This window comes from Schistocerca piceifrons, chromosome 4, assembly GCF_021461385.2.
Source record: "Schistocerca piceifrons isolate TAMUIC-IGC-003096 chromosome 4, iqSchPice1.1, whole genome shotgun sequence".
In the NCBI taxonomy this organism is placed as follows: Eukaryota; Metazoa; Arthropoda; class Insecta; order Orthoptera; family Acrididae; genus Schistocerca; species Schistocerca piceifrons.
This window is the reverse complement of record NC_060141.1, coordinates 487,868,039-487,885,977: the sequence shown is the minus strand read 5'-3', so window position 1 is coordinate 487,885,977 and position 17,939 is coordinate 487,868,039. Positions and strand designations below refer to the sequence as shown.

Sequence of the window (17,939 nt, the reverse complement as noted above, 5' to 3'; positions counted from 1 at the left end):
TTAGCTATCAGAACTTATTCCACTCTTTGAATAAAACTTACACCAAGCTTAAACAGCCTAACAGCAAAACAAATAAATGCTATGATCGATTCTCGACGTGCTATAAGCTCTTTTTACACAAAAGTTACTACATGCATTGATTCATACAGGCCTCTTATGACCCACGCACAAAATAAATACATAGAAATCCAGACTACCTATTTGGAAATAAGGCTAAGCCATATCTCCACAATATTCTTTCTTTCAGGAGTGCTAGTTCTGCAAGGTTCGCAGGAGAGCTTCTGTAAAGTTTGGAAGGTAACAGACGAGATACTGGCAGAATTGAAGCTCTGAGGAAGGGTCGTGAGTCGTGCTTGGGTAGCTCAGATGGTAGAGAAGCTGCCCTCGAAAGACAAAGGTCCCGAGTTCGAGTCTCGGTCTGGCACACAGTTTTAATCTGGGAGGAAGTTTAATAATAAAGTAAATGAATATATAATGAAAATATCTGACTGACTGGCATGATACTAAACTTTTATTCATTCGCCTTCCAAGTCGCGACTGGAGGCTGTTTTCGGAATCGACTTTTTATAGAGTTCTTTTGAACCAGGTTCCGATAAGTGAATGGCTTATTCAGTACGTAAACGGAGATGAAAAAGTAATAGCCACGGGTGATTGTAATGCGGTTGTAGGGGAGGAGTAGAAGAAAGAGTTACGGGAGAATGTGGGCTTAAGAGTAGGAATGAGAGAGGAGAAAGACTTACTGACTTCTGAAAGAAATTTCAGCTCGTTATAGCGAATAATCTGCGCAAGAATCACAAGAGGAGGAGGTATACTTCGAAAAGGCCGTCAGATACGGGAAGATTTCAGTTTGATTACATCATGATCAGACAGAGATTTCAAAATCAAATCTTGTATTATAAGGCGTACCCAGCAGCAGATTGATCTGACTCTATATCTGTATATTTAGTAATGATGAAGAGTTTAAAGAGAATAGTGAGGAACAAGTGAGATATGGAAATAACTAAGGAATGAAGAGATATGATTGAAGTTCTCATCCACTTGCTTCACTTGTTGGATGATGTAACTGGTAACCCTTACAGAAATCACTATCTTCTTAACAATAATCAACACATTTATGAGACATCATACAGAGTGCTTCTGTCCACTAGCCATTCTTCGTAGTTAATGCTACAGCCAGTTCTTACTGGTCTTACACGATTGTTCAGAGTAAGTTAAATATATATGAATTAAGCTACGAAAAGCTTCTCGATTGAAGTTCTCTCAGGCTTCATATCCTGTGATAGTGAGAAGCTCATTAGGAACGGATATCTCTAACAAGGGAAAGTCACAGAAGCTGGAAAGAAAACCGTAGATGCGAGGAAGGTAACTGTGAAGAAACCATGGATAACAGAAGAAATACTTCAGTTGATTGACGAAACCAGGAAGCACAAAAATTTTCAGGGGGATTCAGGAATAAAGAAATAAAAGCCACTAAGCAAGGAAATAAATAGGAATTTCAGCGAGGCTAAAGAAAAATGGCTGCATGAAAAATGTGAAGAAATCGAAAAAGAAATGATTGTTGTAAGGAGAAAAGTCAAAACAGCCTTCCTTGCAATTAAAAGTAACGGTGGTAACATTAACAGTGTAATTGGAATTCCACTGGTAAAAGGAGACACCGGATGGATTGAAACAGTGCATTGAAAACCTCTATGAGGGAGAACACTTGTCTGATGACGTGATAGAAGATGAAACAGGAGCTGATAGGAAAGAGATAGGGGATCCAGTATTAGAGTCAGTATTCAAAAGAGCTTTGGAGGATTTAAGACCAAATAAGACAAAAGGAATCGATAACATTCCATCGGATTCACGTTAGTGTGTTGAATTTATTAGACTGGCGATATACCATCAGACTTTCGGAAAAACAACACAATTCCCATCATATCAAGAGCCGACAAGTGCGAGAATTATCGCACAGTCAGCTTAACAGCTCGTGCATCCAAGTTTCTGACAAGAATAATATACGGAAGATTGGAAAGGAAAATTGAGGATCTGTTAGATAACCATCAGTTTTACTTTAAGAAAGATAAAGACACCAGAGATACAGTTCTGGCGCAGCTGATATTGTAAGCAAGACTGAAGAAAACTCAAGACACGTTCATAGGGTTTGTGAAGCTGGAAAAAACGTTTGACAGTGTAAAGTGGTGCAACAATAAGAGTGAGAGACCAAGAACGAAGTGCTCGGAATAAAAAGAGTGTAAGGCAGGGATGTGGTCTTTTGACTCTACTGTTCAGTACACACATCGAAGCAGCAAGAACGGAAATAGATGAAAGATTCATGTGCGGGATTAAAATTCAGGGTGAAACGATAACAATGATAAGATTCAATGATGACACTGCTGTCCTCAGTGAAAGTGAAGAAGAATTACAGGTTCTTTTGAATGAAATGACGAAAGTAATGAGACGTAACAGAAATGAGAACAGTGAGAAACTTAACATCAGAATCGGGGATCACGAAGTAGAAGTAGTCAAGGAATTCTGCATCTAGACAGCAAAGTAATCCACGATGGACGGAGCAAGGGGACATAAAAAGCAGACTAGCGCTGGCATAAAGGATATTCCTGGCCAAGAGAAGTATACCAATATCAAACAAAGCCCTTAATTTGAGGAAGAAATTTCTGAGAAAGTACCTTTGGAGCACTGCATCGTATGGAGTGACACATGGACTGTGGGGAAACAGGAACAGAAGAGAATTGAAGCATCTAAGATGTGGTGCTAAAGAATAATGTTCAAAATTGGGTGGACTGATGAGGTAAGGAATGAGGAGGTCCTCCGGAGAATCGGCGAGGAAAGGAATATGTGGAAAACACTGACAACAAGAGGGAACAGGATGATAGGATCCCTGTTATGACATGAGGGAATAACTGCCGTGATACCAGAAGGAGCTGTAGAGGGTAGAACCTATGGGGGAACACAGAAATTGGAAAACACAGGAATTAAATTGAGGACGTAGGTTGCACGTGCTTATCTGAGTCGAAGATGTTGGCACGGGAGAGGAATTTGTGGCGGGCTGCATCAGACCAGTCAGAAGACAGATATCTCACAAAAAAAACTTACAACAGGCTTTCTTCATACTTCTTTTTACTGTGTGCTGCTGTAATATACGTAACTAGATGCTTAGGTTAGTTTTAAATCATTCTATATAATTTTCGTTCAAAATAATATACAAACCGTGAACCTGTTTGGCATACGCCTTATTACAATGATAATCTCTTCTTTCTATGAGAGTTTTAACGTTGCTTACAGACACGACCACCGATTATTTTCTTTTAATGATGTCGTACTTAAATAAAATGGACGTTTTAAAACATGTATTCAGAGGTATAGGCTAGTAGTTACTCAAGGTCTAGGATTGACGAGTCATGTTTCGTGTTGGGCCTTTTGTCTACAGATTAGCTCCAATTTGATTACTTTGCTTTATACTTCTGTAGATTCCATTTATGGATTATGTAAATGGTAACTGAGGGAGAAATCCATAGTTTATCTAGGTCTGCGTTAGTGTGCCCATGTAACAGGGCCTGATTCCGACGATTAGGGCTCATATCCCAGTTTCCTGAACCAAAGTGGTTCATTATTTTCGATTGCCGTTACCAATTACTGACATTGTAAACCTGCTTTCATGTTAAATCATATTGGGGTTTGTAAAAGTTGGTTTATAATATTTTATGGGAATATAAAACCAATAATGCAGATTTTTTTATTATTGTTTTAAAATGAGCTGATAAGTAAGATACACTTTGTACCTCAACATTTCAAGAATGTTATAATGTTTTATAATCTTTTAAACATACCACTTGATTCACATAACGTTACTTTTGACCACTGTAATAATTATTATCGCATTAAATGTTTTGTTGTATTTAGATGAAATGGCACTATAAATTTTTTTAATGCATCAATGTTATGGGCACCATTTGTTGACGATATTGACTTATTGCCAACTTTAACTAGAGCAAAAATTCTATATCCTTTGACTACAGATCTTTATTTTTATAATCTCTGACAATATTGTACTTCTGAAATCTTGAACTTACTAGCTCTTAACAGCTAAGAGTATCTACTATACACTATTTTTAGGGGTAATAGTATTTTGAAGGTTATAATGGAGCAGATCTGTACTGGACACACAGTTGTATCCTGTTTTGAATTTAAAGTGTTTTTGATCCATCAATTTACAGCTTTGTAGGTACTTTCCAGACGATTGTTCTTCACGTGTGTTCTTATTGTGAAAAGTTTGTTGGTTGTGTAACATGTTTTTCTGTTGTTTTTTTTATTTTATAATCTTCTGTGATGATGATGATTGCTAATACTAGAAGAGAATAAAGGTGTATATGTGCAGCTGGTGGCTAGAAATGGTTTTCTTCAACTGGCTGGTAACTAAATAGGCACTCACAAAAACTTTAAGAGGCAACTATTCTTATGCCAAGAAGTACCTCAAACGATTTAGAACGTGTCTGACATTGTTTCTCAAGTTTACGATCTTTTCTTCCTTTTTTTTGTCATCAATCTTCTGGCTGGTTTGATGCGGCCCGCCACGAATTCCTCCCGTGTGCTAACCTCTTCATCTCAGAGTAGCACTTGCAACCTACGTCCTCAATTAATTACTGGATGTATTCCAATTCTCTCTTCCTCTACAGTTCTTGCCCTCTACAGCTCCCTCTAGTACCATGGGAGTCATTCCCTCATGTCTTAACAGATGTCCTATCATCCTGTCCCTTCTCCTTATCAGTGTTTTCCATATATTCCTCTCCTCTCCGATTCTGCGTAAAACCACTCCATTCCTTATCTTATCAGTCCACCTGTAGCACCACATCTCAAATGCTTCGATTCTCTTCTGTTAGGGTTTTCTCATGGTCCATGTTTCATTACCATACAATGCTGTACTCCAGATGTACATTCTCAGAAATTTCTTCCTCAAATCAAGGTCGATATTTGACATTAGTTGACTACTCTTGAAGAGGAATGCCTTTTTTTGTCAGTGATAGTCTTCTTTTGATGTCTTCCTTGCCCCCTCCGTCAGTGGTTATTTTACTGTCTAGGCAGCAGAATTCCTTAACTTCATCTACTTCGTGACCATCAGTCGTGATGTTAAGTTTCTCGCTGTTCTCATTTCTACTTCTTGTCATTACCTTCGTCTTTCTTCGATTTACTCTCATTCCATACTCTGTACTCATTAGACTGTTCATTCCGTTCAACAGCTCATGTAATTCTTCTTCACGTTCACTCAGAATAGCAATGTCATCAGCGAATCGTATCACTGATACCCTTTCACCTTGAATTTTAATTCTACTCCTGAAACTTTCTCTTACTTTCATCATTGCTTCCTCGATGTACAGATTGAGCAGTAGTGTCGAAAGGCTACATCCTTGTTTACACCCTTCTTAATAAGAGCACTTCGTTCTTGGACATCCACTCTTATTATTCCCTCTTGGCTGTCGTACATATTGTATATTACCCGTCTCTCCCAATAGCTTACTCCTACTTTTTTCAGAACTTCGAACATCTTGCACCATTTTACATTGTCGAACGCTTTTTCCAGGTCAACAAATCCTATGAACGTGTCTTGATTTTTCTTTAATTCTTGCTTCCATTATTAACCACAACGTCAGAATTGCTTTTCTCGTGCCTTTACGTTTCCTAAAGCCAAATTGATCGTCATCTAGCACATCCTCAAATTTCTTTTCCATTCTTCTGTATATTATTCTTGTAAGAAACTTGGGTGCATGAGCTGTTAAGTTGACTGTGAGATAATTCTATCACTTATCAGCTCTTGCCGTCTTCGGATTTTGTGTGGATGATGCTTTTCCGAAAGTCAGATGGTATGTCGCCAGACTCATACACTCTGCTCACCAACGTGAATAGTCGTTTTGTTGCCACTTCCCCCAGTGATTTTTGAAATTCTGATGGAATGTTGTCTATCCCTTCTGCCTTATTTGACCTTAAGTCCTCCAAAGCTCTTTTAAATTCTGATTCTAATACTGGATCCCCTATCTCTTCTAAATCGACTCCTGTTTCTTCTTCTATCGCATCAGAGAAATTTTTCTCCTCATAGAGGCCGTTAGTGTACTTTTTCCACCTATCCGCCCTTGCTTTTAATTTCAGCGAAGGTTGTTTTGACTTTCCTGGATGCTGAGTCTGTCCTTCAGACAATCATTTTATTTTCGATGTCTTCACATTTTTCCTGCAACCATTTCGTCTTAGCTTCCCTGCACTTCCTATTTATTTCATTCCTCAGCGACTTGTATTTCTGTATTCCTGAGTTTCGCGGAACATTTTTGTGCTTCCTCCTTTTATCAATCAACTGAAGTATTTCTTCTGTTACCCATAGTTTCTTCACAGTTACCTTGTTTGTACGTCTGTTTTCCTCCCCAACTTCTGTGATGGCCCTTTCCAGAGATGTCCATTCCTCTTCAACTCTAATGCCTACTGAGCTATTTCTTATTGCTGTATCTATAGCCTTAAAGAACTTCAAGCTATCTCGTCATTCCTTAGTACTTCCCTATCCTACCTCTTTGCGTATTTATTCTTCGTGACTAATGTCTTCACCCTACTCTTCATCACTACTATATTGTGATCTGAGTCTATATCTGCTCCTGGGAACGCCTTACAATCCTGTATCTGATTTAGGAATCTCTGTCTGACCATGATGTAATCTAACTGAAATCTTCCCGTATCACCCGGCCGTTTCCAAGTGTACTCCTCTTGTGATTCTTGGACAGAGTATTCGCTATTACTAGTTGAAACTTAGTCTTTCTCCTCTCCCATTCTTTGTTCCAAGCCCGTATTCTCCTGTATGCTTTTCTTCTACTCCTTTCCCTTCAACTTTATTCCAGTCCCCCATGACTATTAGATTTTCATCCCCCTTTACATACTGTATTACCTTATACATACCGTACATACTGTATTGTCCTCATACACTTTCTCTATCTTTTCATCTTCAGCTTGCGACGTCGGCATATATACCTGAACTATCGTTGTCGGTATTGCTTTGCTGTCGATTCTGATGAGAACAACCCTAACACTGAACTGTTCTCAGTAACAAACTCTCTGCCCTACCTTCCTATTCATAACGAATCCTACTCCTCTTTTACCATTTTCTGCTGCTTCTTATATTACCCTGTACTCATCTGGCCAGAAAGCCTTCTCTTCTTTCCACTTCACTTCACTGACACCTACTATATCTAGATTGAGCCTTTGCATTTCCCTTTTCAGATTTTCTAGTTTCCCTACCACTTTCGAGCTTCTGACATCATTTAATCTTTGCACATGCCACACCTTTTTTGTAGACGAGAAAGGCATATCAAAAAGAACTAAGTAATTAAGAATCATTGAATGAATTGTAAAAGTCGAAAATTATTGATTACATTCTTTAGGCAAAAATCAAAGTCAATTCGGTTTCAGAATAAGTAATTGATTCAAAGAATGTTAGTATACTGAAGGAATGACTGAATTATGTTTTATTTATAGGTCCGCTCCTAGTCTTGCTACACTTTTTACCTCATGGTTAAGAACTCGAATACAGTTGCTCTAGGCAAACACCCTTGAAACAGTTATAAACAGAGGTCAACGTTAACCGTTTACCAAATTTATTAAACAAATTAATTACATGCAAAACAGGTAACATTAATGGGGCGAGTTACCATAAAGCAAGAAATAAATGTCGCAGTAGCTTGCAATCTCATCATTGGGATTGACATGGGTTCATTCATTAACTTATTCATTGAACTCTGTTGCGACTATTAATTCAGTAATTGTGCCAATCGTTTAAATACTTGGGTGAAATTAGATTCATTCGGATGTGGCAAAGGGGGTGGAGGATGGGGGGGGCGAGGGGCGGGGGTGTTGTAAGCAGTTCACGAAATTTAGTCTGCTGACAATTTGCATTTATTTATCCTAAAACTGGCAAAAACAATAGCTGCAAAATTTATGCTTTCTATGCAACGTATTCTACACCTTTTGAATTACTTTGACGATAAAATTGCAGAATTTACCAGCTATGTTCTCCTTCAGCACATGATTATGGTCACACGTTCCTTCCCTTGGAAAATAACGGAAAGGAAAACGAACGATTCATCCAACTATACTGTACACACCAATTCAACTACCTGTACATGCCGTTAGAACAACATGGGACGTGGACCAAGACCTACTTCAATGTGATGAGCAAATTTCTGCAAAGTTGTCAAGTGCACTCATATTACTTGTCTGTTTCATTGCCAGTAGAGTGAAACCTCTACTTAAGTAACACATATGGGATTTACTTTCTGAACTGAACAATGCAATACTTATTTATTAACTTTGGTGTAAGATGTGAGTACATGGCTAAACCTAGGCACTGAACAAGTATCACTGCTGGTTTTACCACGAAAATCGGGGCAAGATCTGATATAAAACATTACTTTAATGCAGAAAAATTATTAAAACAGTAGAAAATTACAGGAAGATATGAGATGGGTGGAACGCTTCAATACATTCTGTTCTTTTCTAAACAATCTCTAAAATTACTAAGCTTACTGGTTAAAATGAATCACTGATTGTTACTGTATCTCAAATAATATGGATCGACATCCCAATGATTCACGTAGGACTGCAGAAGGGGACCGTAACTTTCGTGTAACATAAGTAACACGACATGTGGTCATAAGCCAGGCACAAAAAACAACACAAAAACAATCAAAAATCTCACAATAAATCTCTCTGACATAGGTCGTATTCTCATAATTAAGTTTGCAGTGGCCTTAACATCAAAATGAGATACCATAGACACTATATAATGTGAAAGAGGCCATCCCGGTGCTGTATGGTTGAACACAACACACAAAGAAAATTGCACAAATAAACTATCGTTCCTCCAGGGAATTACTGCTCCGTGAAAGATTTCGGATTTACTTTACTTTCAATGAAATAAGGTAACAACAAAACATAATCACAAACAACACAGGCTAACGTAAGGTAAAAGTCACGAACGTGTTGTCTGTCACAAAACAAGAAATAAACACTTAAAATTAAATAAAATTTCCCCACAAAATTTCTGTTGTCGTGACTATTGTCCGTAACTGAGTTTAGAACACGATCTAAAAAGACACGACGTTACAGTTTAACCACATTTTTGCAGGTTGCAACAAATGGCGCAACACAAAGAAAAGTCTTAAAATTATTTAACTAATGTACCAAAATTATACTGTTACAGCAAGAGAGAAACATTTTACATAAACAAACAACAAATAAAAGCTTCTAGCAAACAAAATAACGGTGTGAACTGAAGGTCCACACACCACGTCCACTCACGACTAAGCCCCTGCTTACTATCGTTTATTCCATCAAAATCATGGTAATTAACATGAAAATAAAACTTTCACTGACAAAATTAAGTTTAAAACACACATCATTCGCCTTCTCCACTACGAAATAATACATTCTGATGTCTTTCTTTGTTACCCAAATATGAAGAGCGGCACCCGGCTGCATCCGCTCATCTCGCCTAAACTAGGACTAGCGTGCACCCCAACAACGGCTCTCCCGTTCAAACTTTGGTGTTGGGGATACGATAATCCCTGTGACCAACCTGACGACTCTTACCCTGCCAGCTAGGTTAACTTTGGTGATGCCTTCCCTTTGCTGAACTTTCCCACCAGGTTCATTCAGTATTGCCTCTACACTTCTTCTTCTACCTATGGTCCGCCCTTATTCCTCTAAATTCAACCTGTACTCACTTCATGCGATCACTCATACAAGGATGGAGAAGGAAAAAGGAGACAAGAGAATGTAACATGTAAAACAAAATAAATGAGAGAGTCTAGCTTTTCCTTCACCAGGAGAAGTATGTCAATGAAAAGTACGAAATAGTTATTGATATCACAGATTTGGAAATCAAAACTATTATTACTTGAAAGTGATGAAACATAGCGAAACAAAGATAACTCTTCAGGTCATCCGACCTATCCTGATGGCCATGGTGCAAATGAGACGTATTCACACCGTTGTTGTTGTCGTCTTCAGTCCGAATACTGGTTTATTGCAGCTCGTCACGATAGACTTTTTTGTGCAAGCATCTGTATGTCTGCATATCTACTGCAACCTGCATCCATATGATCTAGCTTACTGTATTAGAGTCTCCGTCCCAATTTCTAACTTTTATCCTCCCCACCCTACCCCCTTCCTCGCACCCCTGCATTACCAAATTTACATCTACTTCTACGTCTAAACTCTGCAAACCACTGTGAAATGCATGGTAGAGGATACTTCCCACTGTACTAATTATTACGGTTTCTTCCCGATCCATTTGCGTATGGATTGCGAGAAGAACGATTGTTTGAATACCTCCGTGCGTGCTCTAATTAATTTAATCTTGTATGAATGCATGGTTTCGCGGCGATATGAATTAATAAAATTTTCTCGGGCTACCAGTCGCGTCAGGCGGTTAAAATCCCACAACCTGACGCGGCTGGAAGCCCGAGAAAATTTTCATAACTTAATCTTGGTTCAAATGGCTCTGAGCACTATGGGACTTAACTGCTGTGGTCATCAGTCCCCTAGAACTTAGAACTACTTAAACCTAACTAACCTAAGGACATCACACATATCCATGCCCGAGGCAGGATTGAAACCTGCGACCGTAGCGGTCGCGCGGTTCCCGACTGTAGCGCCTAGAACCGCTCGGCCACTTCGGCCGGCACTTAATCTTGTTCTCACAAAGCTTTAAAAGTTGGCTTTCTCGGGGTGGTTTATGGCATCCTCCAGTTCAGTTTCTTCAGCACCTTTGTGACACTCACCCCCACCGATCAAACATACCTGCGCCCATTCGTGCTGCCTTTCTCTGTACGCGTTCAGTATCTGCTGTCAATTTGGAATGGATCCCACACACTTGAACCATATTCTAGGATGGGTAACACGAGTGATTTGTAAGCATTCTCCTTTGCAGCCTAATTGCATTTCCCCAGTATACTACCTGCTATACCCAGACTCAGCCATTCCATTTTATATCCATACAAAATGCTACACCCAGGTATTTGCGTAAGTTGGTCGATGCCATCTGTGATTCACTAATATAATGGCCGCAGGATACTATGCTTTTTTCGTTTTGTGGAGTATGTAATATTAAATTTCTGAACATTTAAAGCAAGTTGCCAAGCTCTACACCACTTTGAAATCTTATCAAAAGTTGACTGACAGTTTATGCATCTTCATTCACACAGTTATTCATTATAGATAGCTGCATCATCCCCAAAAAGTCTGAGGTTGCTATTACTATTGTCCGAAAGATTATTAATGTAAAACATGTTTTTTATTAATTCGGTTCAGTAACTCCTTATTAGTATTTCGACCTTCACAACTAATTTTCAATATTCTTCTTCCCTAAACCGCTTATCGACCATTCCTAACATGAGGTTAGCAAATTTCTCGTCTTTGGAACCACTTTCTTGCTATAATCAGTCTGCCTTACATTATAGGTTGTTTTGCTGCCCAAATAGCAAAAAGTAATCTTCTACGTTTCGTATCTCATTTCCTAATATAACCCTGTAAGCATCACCTGATTTAATTCACCTACTTTTCTTTACTATTGTTTTACTTTTGTTGATATTCACCTTACAAACTTTTCTTAATGCTCTGTCTTCTCCATTCATCTGTTCTTGCAACCTTTTTCCCCTCCCTGACAGAATTACAGTGTTATCGACAAATTTTAAGGTATTTATTTTTCTCTCTAATCTTTAATTCCTTTTTCAGATTTCTCTTTTGTTTATTTTATTGGTTGCTCAATGTATACACAAATGATATGGGGAAGCGGCTACAACACTATCTCACTCCCTTCCCAACTACTGCTTCCTTTTTAAGCCCTCCGAATCATATAACTGCAGTCTGGGTTATGTACAACTTGTGAGAACTTCTCGATCCCTGTATTTTATCTCTGCTATCTTCAGAATTTCGATGAGTGTAGTCAAGTCAGCAGTATGAAAAGCCTTCCCTAAATCCGCAAATACTTGCGTTTCTTTAAACTATCTCCATAGATAAGTCGTTGGGTCAGTATGACCTCAAGTGTTCCTGTATTTCTCTGAGGCCCAAACTGATCTTCTCTGAGGTCGGTTTCTACCAGTTTATCCATTCTTCTGAAAATAATTAGTGTTATATTTTGCAACAATAACTTATTAAAATTGTGGTTCGAAATTATTCACACCTGTCAGCGTCTTCCTTTTCACATTATGTAATATAATATCCAAATCAATAATCCAGGTCAGAGAGACGAGTCCAGATTTATGACTAATTCTTTCCATCCATATTCCAGATTATTAGTAGCAGTTAACTAATTAGGAATCTGGCACGGATTCTAGAAGGAGTAGTTGCGGCGTTCACCTGAAAACATTTATGGTACACCTTTCCAAGTCGCCTGCCAGGCATTAGATCCTAGACACAACCACCCCTCCCCCGTCCCCACAGGTCTTTACAACTAAGTTACTCTGCTCAGTTCAGTAACATACACACTACGGAAATCTGATCACTACGAATTCCACTTAGTAGCTTCAGGCGCAACTGAACAAGCCGGCGATCTTACTCCAGTAGGCATGTCTGGACATTGTGAAATCGAATTAAATCAAATACTGCAGCGAATGCTCGCTATAAGGTATAAGCGCCACCAAAACCGTCTCACAGCGCCGGAAAGGGTGTGCGCCTTAACTTCAGGAATTAATTAAAGTAATGTCCGCGTCAAAAATTTAATTCATTTACAGGACATAGCAGGATCTGAGAGCGTATTCACATTTCTCAACGTAATTTCAAGTGCTATTTTAAGCATATCTCTCTCTCCCTGCCTTTCGGTTTTTCCTTTGACTTCGTGTCTTGTACTCTGCTGCAGAAATGAGGCACACTTGTAATTTCAGTAAACAGCGTCGCGGATTTTTTAGCGGTAGAAAAAGAAGAGCTGAAAAATCTCGTAGCGTGCTGACTGTTTGCATTTGTTCCTCATCTCGTGCTGTTATTAACTGCTGGTTAAATGCTGATGTGTTCGACATTAAAATCCTTCCCTGGGGTATCAAAAGGCAATTTTAAGTCGTTTTTAACTCCATATTCAGACCAGTCTAATGAAACTAGTGCTTTATTTGTAACATAATTTGTTCACATCTGTAGTACGTGCTGCTAACAGCTATATAATGCCTCTGCTCCAACCAAGCAAGTTCTATGTAAGGCTGGGCTTGTCTGGTTAAATGCTTTTATTTGTTTAAAAAAGAGCTTGATGGTTTTTTAGACTCCTCAACAGAGCGGTCATTATGGTCAAAACAACAACGAATAATAAATCGTACAAAGGCAACACGTAAGGGATCTAAAATTACCATCTATAAAAAATACACAATGCTTGAGCTGCACCACCTAACAGGCCTGACGTTGCTATACGCTAGACAGTACACAGTTGCCTCCTTCCTGATTGTAATCCCAATGATCAAGCGACTCAAAAACCAAACGATGTAAAGAGACTGGGGAGCAGATATTATTCATTTGTGGCAAGAACAAAAATGGTTCATCTCAGTGTCCAATATGCAATAACAACGGTAAGATACAGGATATGCTATTGCTTGGAACCACACATATCCTGGGGTAATTCTTTAGAACCATCAGTGGTACTCCTAAAAAGGAATGAAGATGTCAACAAACCTAAAGTTGGTATAAAAACCATAGCGTTTTACAGGCATTGTCATATTGGAGGTGGTATGCCTTTATCCTCCTCCGATATTTTACTAGCCATTCAAAGGGGAACGTGGATCACGAATTCGGCTCAACTTGGCACCTTTCAGATTACCATAGGTGAAAGAGCAAGACTGAAGACTGAATCCTGGACCCTGGCGTCTGAAGTCGGAAGCTTTCCTCACCTAACCAGCAAGGCAGGTAAAAATTGAAATCAACCTTCAAAAGCAACAAATGAAATCATATGTTATGCAAATAAAGATGATGATGATCTACAGTGAAATGCCAAAAGAGAATAAGCGTTCAAAAAGTAACACGAAAATTGTTCAAAGATTTCATTGACGTTAGTCACACTTGGGCATCAAATTGTACCAATGGGAACAGGTCAACAATTGCTGTAGAAACGGGACTCAAACCCGGATTTTCCGACTTACACGAGAAGTAGCCTTAACTACCTCGGCCATCTAAACACGCTACACGCTTTCCTTCCGACCAAATGCCCAGCCTTGAACACACTTCTGTAGTGGCGCCTGTCTGGAAGATCATTTCTTTCAGTGTGGATGCACACCATGCTCCATCTCTCACAGGAATCAGGGATCTGCGAGTAGGGGGTTCAAGTTTCGAGTCGGGTCGGAAGGGTAGCGTGCTCGGATGGCCGAGGCGGTCAAAGCGACCGCTCGCGTAAAGCGGGAAATCCTAGTTCGAGGCCCGGTCCTGCCCAAATTTTCACCCGTTACCTGTGATACATTTCAAAGCCCAAATGCGGCTAATGTCAATGAAACCTTTGAAGAATTAGTTATATGTCAGCTGGATCAGACGATGTCTGTTTTTTCGGACATGTTCGAAAAAACAGACAATGCATATACACTTAAAAAAACCGACGCTCCACAAGGGAGTTATGCAGGAAGGTCGCAAATCGAAATGCTAAATTCTAAACTTCGGTGGTCTATAGATGAATGCGTGATACTGCAGCACAATTTCACCGCCCAACTGGCAAGGACTAAACAGGGGCATGTAGACACCAGGGCATAAAGTATTTGTGAATTTCATCCGTGTTCTCAGTTGGACAGTAATTATGCATCGCAGACTGCCATTTGAGAGAGGATGTGTATTTGGGATCAAAGAAGCCTGCTGTAGAACTCGGCGAATCGCTCGACATTTGAATAGGAGCGATGTCACTATTCGACGAGGTTGGCAGGAATCGGTAAACCATGGCCGGACACAGCGTCAAGAAGGAAGCGGTCCACTTAGAGAGATGGCAGAATGCAAGGGCCAGGCAATCATCAGGGACACAGGGACATTAATAGGCCATAGAAACGGGGCTGAGATCACGGCGTCACTTGTGCTGATTATCATTGACCTCTGTAGAGCAACGAGCACATTTTCAGTAGTCGTGTGACTGGGGCCTCCCGTCGGGTAGACCGTTCGCCGGGTGCAAGTCTTTCGATTTGACGCCGCTTCAGCCACTTGTGCGTCGATGGGGATGAAATGATGATGAGTAGGACAACACAACACCCAGTCCCTGAACGGAGAAAATCTCCGACCCGGCCGGGAATCGAACCCAAGCCTTTAGAAATGACGTTCTGTCGCGTTGACCACTCAGCTACCATGGGCGGACTATTTTCGGCAGTGTTGGGCACATTCAGCCTGCAATCTCATTGAGTGGGGTAGAATTGCCTCCAGTGATGAGTCCCGCTTCGAACTAAGACCCGATGACCAGTGAAGACGTGTCTGGAGGCGCCCTAGACTGTGGTCGGATAGCAGCCTGACTGTTGTCCGCTACACGGCCCGAGAATCTGGAGTGATGGTCTGGGTGCCATTTCGTCCTGTAGTAGGACCCATTTGATGGTCATCCGCACTTACAGCAGTACGGCACGACAACGATATTTTACGCCCCGTTTTGTTGCCCATCATGAGAAGGCATCTTGGGCTTACATTCAGACCGTACACAGCGAGAGTTTCTATTGCTTGTCTTCGTGCTTGCCAAACCCTGCCTTGGCCACACCGGATCTCTCCCCAACTCAGAACGTTTGAGGCATTACAAGCAGGACCCTCCAACCAGTTCGAGATTCTGGCGATCTAACGCGCCAATTGGACAGAATTTGGCACGATATCTATCAAGAAGACATTTAATTACTGTCTCAATCAATGCCAAGCTGAACAACAGCTTGCATAAGGGCCAGATATAGACCAACGCATTACTGACTCGCTCAATTTGTGAAACTTTTTCTTTTACATAAATCATCCAATTTTTCTGAAATTGTAATCATTTGTTTGTCTGTGCGTATAGATCACAGTTACCGATTTCCATCCCATTCAGATAATTTCTTCGTGGTGCAGCTTTTTTTTCTTGTCTTTGCGCCTACATTTATATATAAAACTCGGAAATGTATTAATGACAACTAAATGGGATAGAATCACTTTGATGATAGTTAGATGCAGCCTGCTCAGAAAATTAAATGTTTCTTCCTTGCACTACGGATAAAAGTTGAAAACTAAATGAAAAATTTTGGAGGCTTTTTACCCTTTGTGTATCATAATTCAAAATAGAGAACAAACAATGGATTGCTGACATTATGCGTACCATAAAAATATGGTTCAAATGGCTCTGAGCACTATGGGACTTAACTTCTGAGGTCATCAGTCCCCTAGAACTTAGAACTACTTAAACCTAACTAACCTAAGGACATCACACACATCCATGCCCGAGGCAGGATTCGAACCTGCGACCGTAGCGGCCGCGCGGTTCCAGACTGTAGCGCATAGAACCGCTCGGCCACTCCGGCCGGCCATAAAAATATGTATTATTGATATTCATGGAATTACGTCATCATGCTACAAACGTCAAACTTTAACTAAATGTAACACATGATAGGCAAATGTTTAGCATTTCAACACAACTGCACAAAGTAGGCAGACGTAAGGCCATCTATATTATGTATATAAGGAAAGGTTTGGCAGCTGGGTTCTCATCCAGGAACTGCATTCGAATGTTAACTTTTTGTGAAATCTTTTTAAGATTTTGATAAGGAGAAATTTCTACCGCCGTGTATTGGAATTCGACAACAAGAGCGTGGTAGCCTGTTGAGGTTGCGGTATATGGATCTTCGGTACTACTGCTCGCGTTGGTCGAATCCCATGACTGTCATACGAGCATGGAACATAAAGGTTCATGTGGGCAACACTGAACGTCATGCAGGATTTTGATGACCCCTGCGAGCAGTGCCCGAGAGGAAAGTTATATTGTTCGTCCCATCGTGCGGGGTCGTACAGATACTTCAAGTTCCTTGTGAGAAAATATTCTTGCTTGCAGCAAGACGTCTAAAACACCACCTGCTCTCAGCAAGGCGACCATTCTCACGGCTGCCCTTGTCTAGGTTTAGACTACAGGCGTGTTCTGCAAGAACGAAGGTTTCCTTTATGCCTTTTTTTAAAAGAAAAAAACTCTCGAGGTGAATGACGAGTTGGTTCCTCAGAAAGGGCCACGGGAGATTTTCACCCACCTCCCACATCCAGAGCTTTTTACTCCTTCTCCAATGACACCTACGTCAACTGAAGGGTTAATTGTAATATTCTATTAGCAATATCTTGGTTTGTGCCGGAGAAGGTTAAAAAGTCTTTTCTTTTGTTTGCAGCGGAGTATCAGCAGAGACGCGGGACCCAACGAGGTGTCAGTGGAGGGCCACAAGGACTCGCTGAGCTCTGTGGTGTTCTCGCTGAAGAACCAAGTGGGCGGCCTCGCCCGCGCGCTGCAGGTCTTCCAGGTGAGTGCACCGCTGCCTTCTGGTCGACGGATGCGACAGCAACATTTATCCAACTGACATACATATTGTAATCACATCCCTGTTTCTGAACTTGCACAACTGGTGTAGCAGATGATATACATTCAATGAACTACACTCATCTCTGTAACTTCAAGGATCTTCGGAATCCACAAAAACAAACTTTGTGGCAATTATGTGCCGACTAAATTTCGGTGGGGCGTCGTGGAAAGTCATGAAATAAATGGCACAAGGACGCTAGGACCACTTAACACCAACACCGACTCAAAGAAAGGCCTCGGCGCTTGTTGGTGGCGTCACGTCAGCTAGGCACGGCGAACGCCAGGTGTGTTGCAGGCAGAAACGCCTGGGCGTGCTTATCACTATAAATCTCTTATTTTTGGACAAAATGTTTGGTATTTTTTTGGATTCTGCAGTTTTATTTAGATGAAAGATTTTCTTACTATCGTA

General features: G+C 40.4%; 1 protein-coding gene across 1 annotated transcript in view; it reads left to right on the top strand.

The window, feature by feature from the left end:
• Positions 1-17,939, top strand: part of LOC124795371 (tryptophan 5-hydroxylase 1) — a 283,255-nt gene that overhangs the window by 57,365 nt on the left and 207,951 nt on the right. Inside the window, exon 2 of the mRNA XM_047259377.1 lies at positions 17,343-17,471. Coding sequence (XP_047115333.1) covers positions 17,343-17,471 — 129 coding nt within the window. The remainder of the gene's footprint in view (positions 1-17,342; positions 17,472-17,939) is intronic.